Genomic DNA, 6228 nt, shown 5'->3' with positions numbered 1-6228 from the left:
GACCCCCAGGCCCCTCGGCTGGCCCCCGGGCCCCTCGGCTGGCCCCCGGGCCCCTCAGCTGGCCCCCAGGCCCCTCGGCTGGCCCCAGAGCCCCTCAGCTGACCCCCGGGCCCCTCAGCTGGCCCCCAGGCCCCTCGGCTGGCCCCCGGGCCCCTCGGCTGGCCCCCGGGCCCCTCGGCTGGCCCCCGGGCCCCTCGGCTGACCCCCGGGCCCCTCGGCTGGCCCCCGGGCCCCTCGGCTGGCCCCCGGGCCCCTCGGCTGGCCCCCGGGCCCCTCGGCTGGCCCCCGGGCCCCTCGGCTGGCCCCCGGGCCCCTCGGCTGGCCCCAGAGCCCCTCAGCTGACCCCTGGGCCCCTCTGCTGACCCCTGGCCATGGCTCCAGCCTGGGCCCTGTCCCACCCAGGATTGCTGAGGATGCACCCTTCCAGAGTCCACCTCCAAATGCCACTGGCTGGTCCCCTGAGGACTCACTCAGCGCAGATGCCTTCATCCAGGCTGTGAAACAAGGTCTGAGCACAAGGCTGTGGCCGTCACAGCCACGACCTCAGCCTGAGTGCTCGCTTCGTCCGCCCAGCGGCGGGCTGCAAGGCCACAGGCGTTAAAGCCTTGGAAACTAGGTGCCCTCTTCATAAAGAAGCAAACAGGCCCGAGGATGAGCCAGGGGAACCCAGGCAGGGGTGTCTGGATCGAGGGGGCACCGCCTGTACTCGGCCCTGCAAGGCGGCCCCTCAGGCCTCTGGCCAGCCTCTCTGTCCCCTCTTGCAGGTATCCACCCCGCAGGGCTCCTGACCCACCACGGACGACACCCCTTCCCAGACTCCGGTCGGGCTGGACTCCGCAGAGCTGCGTCGGCAATGGGTGGGTTGAGCGGTCAGGCCCGCGGGCTGGCGTGCGGCTCCTGCAGCCACGTGCCTGGCCCACCCGGCCCACTCGCGTGCTTTCCTCCCCCCCGCGGCTGCCGCGCAGCTCACGAGGAGCTGTGGGCCCAGCCAGCCTTGGAGATGCCGAAGCGGCGGGACGTCCTCGCGGTTGTGCTCATCGTGCTCCCCTGGACGCTGCTGGTCACCGTGTGGCACCAGAGCACCGTCGCGCCCCTGCTCGCCACGCGCAAGGGTGAGTCCCGCCCCCCCGGGTGTTGTGGACCTGGAGACCGCAGCCTGCAGGCCTGAGTCTCCCCTGACAGGGTGACCTCAGCCTGGAGGCCTGACTCTCCATTAACGGGGTGACTGCAGCCTGGAGGCTGGAGGCCTGACTCTCCCCTGACGGAGTGACCACAGCCTGCAGGCCTGAGCCTCCTGATAGGGTGACCGCAGCCTGCAGGCCTGAGTCTCCCTGACGGGGTGACCGCAGCCTGCAGGCCTGAGTCTCCCTGACGGGGTGACCGCAGCCTGCAGGCCTGAGTCTCCCTGACGGGGTGACTGCAGCCTGCAGGCCTGACTCTCCCCTGCTCGGCCAGTGGGGAGCCAGGGCTGACTTGGCTGACAACTGCATCCTTGGGGGCTGACCTGGGGCTCAGATGGTGCCATGCATACAGGCTCAGAGCCTCGCAGGCTCTCCTCTGTGTGCACGCCCAGGACATGCATCACGGGAGGGCTGGGGGGGTGCAGCATGGGAGGGCTCATGGGTGGGGGGCGTGCACCATGGGAGGGCTTTGGATTGGGGGGCAGGATTCCCAGCCTGTGTTACTGAAAGCCTTTCAGGGCGTGTCTTCTTTCCCTGGTCAGGAAGCCCTGATGCAGCCCCCAGAGCAGACAGGGCCGAGAGCCCCAGTCTGGGGTGGGCGGCCCGCACCGTGACTCGTCAGGCTGCTCATCCCTTCAAGGGCCTGAAGCTTCCTCCAGGAGGACTGGGCTGACCACGGCTCAGCGCCCACCCTGTTGGGCGCCTGGAGCTCTCCCGGCATTTCCTCCCCTCGCTCCTTGGTGCTTATCTTTTTTTTGGCTGAGCTGAGTGGCTCGTGGGATCTTAGTTCCCTGAGCAGGGACTGAACCCAGCCCATGGCAGGGAGAGCGCCAAGTCCTAACCCTGGACCACCAGGGAGCCCCGCTGCTGGTCCTTGTAGAGTCGTCACCGTGGCACCTCACGAGGTCTGTCAGTGGGCTGTAACACCATGAGCTTCCGTTCTCAGCAGCGCTTTGGGCTCAGGGACGCCAGGCTGCTGCACTCAGCACGGCCAGTCATGCCTAGAGACAGGACTTGGCGCCCTGGCCCAGCGCGTCTCTGGCTTAGAGCCGCCTGCAGGGGCATGATCGCAGGGCAGACGGGAGGGCAGGGGTGCAGTGACGCTCAGGGTCCTTCCCGGGCCTCAGGTTCCAGAGCTCTGCTCACAGCAGGGCACACTAACCCTTATTTATGTCCTGGCCTGCAGCTGCTCTCTGCAACCTTGTTCTCTTTTCCCAGTTTGACCTAAAACTCCTGCAGAAAGTCCCCTTGGTTACCTGTGCCAGTCTCCCCACCCTGCACCCACAGCCCGGGGGCAGGCTCCCACCTGGGCTGTGTGTCCCCAGTGGGGGTCATTAGCCCGTGGGAACTCTCCAGGAGCCGGGGACGTGTATGTCACCTCGGGGCCCAGTGCCCAGCCCCAGGCCAGTGCCCACATCAACACCCGTGTGCTAATGAGAGCCGTAGGAAGCCCAGCCTGCTGGGACCCCCTTCACCCCCTGCAGGGGATTGCTCCCACTGTCCTTTCCATTGTTGCAAGAAGCCTTGAGGAATAGGGTGTCTTACCATGCCCCTCTGCACAGGGGAGATATTGTGAGCCCGGGCTGTGTTTCGAGCCCCTGAACCCACATGGAACCTGGATAAAGGAGACACAGTTATCAGCTCCCCTTCACAGCTGCCAGCGGTGACCAGAGGCCAGGTCCCCGGTGCAGGGTCGTGCGGTTAGTGCAGAGCTGGCCAGGGTCTGAGCCTCGGAGCTCGGACCCCAAGGTCTGGCCTCCAACCGTCCCACCTCCCGCTGAGACGGCCCCGGAGCAGCAAGCGCCCGGAGTCCTTCATGCGGCCGGACAGGCCTCGGTGGTGGGGGGGGGGGGCCGCTTTCAGAATGGGAGGGGTGGTGGGCTGGTCCCCCCATGAGGGGCTGCTGGCTCCCCACGGGGATGCGGATGCGGGAGAAAGCCTGGTCATCAGAGCCACCCTGGCAGGAGCAGGGCACATCCAGGGACTCCTGCGCCTGCGTGTCATGGAGGCGGGCCTCTGCCCGGCTCCCCACACGCCCCTCCTGGGCACACAGCTGGGCAGGGACACAGGCAAGGCCCCAGGGGCTGTGAGTGCATGAGGGGAACGTGCGTGTGAGGAGACACACAGGCCCGGAGGAGCCGAGGCGGGTCTCCACCCTGCCCTTTGGCCCAAACATGGGACATTGACAGTCAGAAGGGACGGGCTCAGGATCCGCAAGCATCTTGCCCACCAGGGGCAGCCCCCTGGTACAGAGTGCTGTGGTGAAGCCCCACACTCTGCAGCGAGGTTCAGGAGCGAGATTCTGGGTCAGGCCCCAGAGCGCCTTTGGGGCAGCCCCTGCAGGTCCCTTCCCCCCGGGGGAGCAGGAGGGGGACGGGGAGGGGAGGACGGAGGCACCGGCCTGAGAGGGAGGCTCTGATCCTGTCCAGTCTATCTGGAACCAGGCAAGGTGCTCCTGGGCTCCGGGGCCACAGGGCATGAGGCACGGAAGGACCAAGGTTGCCCCGGGCATGAGCGCTGGTGCCCTGGGCTCCTCGGCCAGCTCTGGGATGGGGGGAGGGCGCGGGCAGCGCAGTGGGCGCTCCATCCCACAAAGCCCGGCACCAGGAGCCCAGGGCGTGACGCTGCAGCTTAGCCAGCTGCCCTTAAACAGCTCAGAGCTGTCGAAAGCCAGGCGTAGGGGTCAGAAAGAGGAGGACCCAGGGCAAGGGTGTCAGGCAGCCAGCCTTGACCATCAGCGGCAGCCCCAGGACCCCAGACAGGTGTGCTCGGCCTCTCCCACAGGAGGAGCAGAGGAGAGCTGGGCGGGCCAGCACCTGTAGCCAGTACCCCTGTGCCCAGCATCTGTGCCCAGTACCCCTGTGCCCAGTGTCCCCACACCCCTAGTACCACACCCCCTCCTCTGATCTGCAGATGACAGTGGTGACCCCCAGCGCGAGGCGCCCCCTGGCACGGACCCCAGGGAGTACTGCATGTCTGACCGGGACATCGTGGAGGTGGTGCGTACAGAGTACGTGTACACGCGGCCCCCGCCCTGGTCTGACACGCTGCCCACCATCCACGTGGTGACGCCCACCTATAGCCGCCCGGTGCAGAAGGCAGAGCTCACGCGCCTGGCCAACACGCTGCTGCACGTGCCCAACCTGCACTGGCTGGTGGTGGAGGACGCGCCGCGTCGAACCCCCCTGACGGCACGCCTGCTGCGCGACACCGGCCTCAACTACACGCACCTGCACGTGGAGACGCCGCGCAACTACAAGCTGCGGGGGGACGCGCGTGACCCGCGCATCCCTCGGGGCACCATGCAGCGCAACCTGGCGCTGCGCTGGCTGCGGGAGACCTTCCCGCGCAACTCCAGCCAGCCTGGCGTCGTGTACTTCGCGGACGACGACAACACCTACAGCCTGGAGCTCTTCGAGGAGGTGTGGGCCACGGATACACGCAGGCCAGGGAGGGCGGGGAACCTGGCAAAGGGGGAGGAGGCCTGCGTGGGGCTCCCAGACCGACCAACCCACTGCAGCCCTGGCTTCAGGGCACTGTTTGGTGGAGGGCTTCCAGTGGGGGGGGGGGTTCCCCATCCGCCTTCAGTGTCCCCCCAGCTCCCACCCCCCGAGTTTGGGATCAGGACAGTGGCGGAGGGGAGGGAGTCATTCCAGACCCAGTCTGGGAGACAGAGCTTTTGCAGCAAAGGCCGAAGCGCAGGTCAAGGGAAGCACCCGCTGCCTGCAGGCTGGCCTTGCTCGCAGCCCTGGCCAGTCCTCCGCAGACGCCTGCCCTGGGCGGCCCAGCTGTCCTGACTCTTCTCCCCTCCAGATGCGCAGCACCAGGAGGGTGTCTGTGTGGCCCGTCGCCTTCGTCGGTGGCCTTCGGTACGAGGCCCCAAGGGTCAACGGGGCAGGGAAGGTGGTCGGCTGGAAGACGGTGTTCGACCCCCACCGGCCGTTTGCCATAGACATGGCGGGGTTCGCAGTCAACCTGCGGCTCATCCTGCAGCGGAGCCAGGCCTACTTCAAGCTGCGCGGCGTGAAGGGCGGCTACCAGGAGAGCAGCCTGCTGCGCGAGCTCGTCACCCTCAGCGACCTGGAGCCCAAGGCGGCCAACTGCACCAAGGTGGGCCCCTGCCGAGCTTGCAGCGCGGTGGCGCGGTGCAGGCCAGCTCCTGCCCGCGAGGCCCCCTGCTAATCAGGAACCTGCACAGCCAGTGGACAACCAGCCTCCCTCCTGAGTGGGTGGTCTATGGCCCTTCAGGCAGCCACGCTAAAGGTGGGCAGGGGGACGAGGAGGGGGCCCCCAGGCAGGCAGAGCCTAGGAGTGAATCCCTCCCTCACCACGCATTAGCTGGGCTCCACACTTCCATGCCAGACACACCTACATGTGTGCACACATGCGCACACGGGCACCTGTGTATACATGCACGCACACATGCGTATGCCAGTTCACACGCACCGACATGCTCAGACACACGGGCACACGTGTATGCAAGCATGTGCACGCATGCCCATGCACACGAGCTCGAGTGTGTGCACACGTGCATATATACATATGCCCAGTACACACGCACACACAGGCACGCACACACATGCGTAGGTACATCTTCCTTACAGTTTGGACTTCTCCGGTTGGGGACCAGGCTGGCACTCAGCTGAGCTGGAGGCCCCAGAACTGTCTCCCTCAAGATCAGTCAGAAAGCATAGGAGAGAAAAAAAAAAAAAGAAAGCAGAGGGGAGGATGAGAAGCAAGAGGAAAACTTGGGACCACTTTGTCTCTTCTTTGTAGCTGCGGACTCTCTGTTTCCAATAGATACTGTGAGGCAGCCTTGTACAAAGAGCAAGAATGGGGGGCGGGTAGGAACACAGAGCAGTGGAGAAAGTCTTGCTGGAACAGGGCTGGAAGGGAGGGGCAAGGGTGGGAGGCGAGCTCGGGGCCGGCCCCACGTGGTCTCGTGTCTCTGGACACACAGATCCTGGTCTGGCACACTCGGACCGAGAAACCGGTGCTGGTGAATGAGGGGAAGAAAGGCTTCACTGACCCCACAGTGGAGATCTGA

At 66.2% G+C, this 6228-nt stretch overlaps 1 protein-coding gene across 1 annotated transcript; it reads left to right on the top strand.

The window, feature by feature from the left end:
* The first annotated feature begins 776 nt into the window (after positions 1–776).
* Positions 777–6228, top strand: B3GAT1 (beta-1,3-glucuronyltransferase 1). Its single transcript, XM_068988721.1, has 5 exons — positions 777–857; positions 966–1112; positions 4095–4603; positions 4995–5291; positions 6142–6228. The coding sequence occupies exons 1-5, from the start codon at positions 854–856 to the stop codon at positions 6226–6228; spliced, it is 1044 nt and encodes a 347-aa protein (XP_068844822.1). The 5' UTR covers positions 777–853.

The sequence above is a fragment of the Capricornis sumatraensis genome, chromosome 16, assembly GCF_032405125.1.
Source record: "Capricornis sumatraensis isolate serow.1 chromosome 16, serow.2, whole genome shotgun sequence".
NCBI classification, from domain to species: domain Eukaryota; kingdom Metazoa; phylum Chordata; class Mammalia; order Artiodactyla; family Bovidae; genus Capricornis; species Capricornis sumatraensis.
The sequence above is the reverse complement of the archived record's forward strand: the minus strand, read 5'-3'. Positions and strand labels throughout refer to the sequence as shown.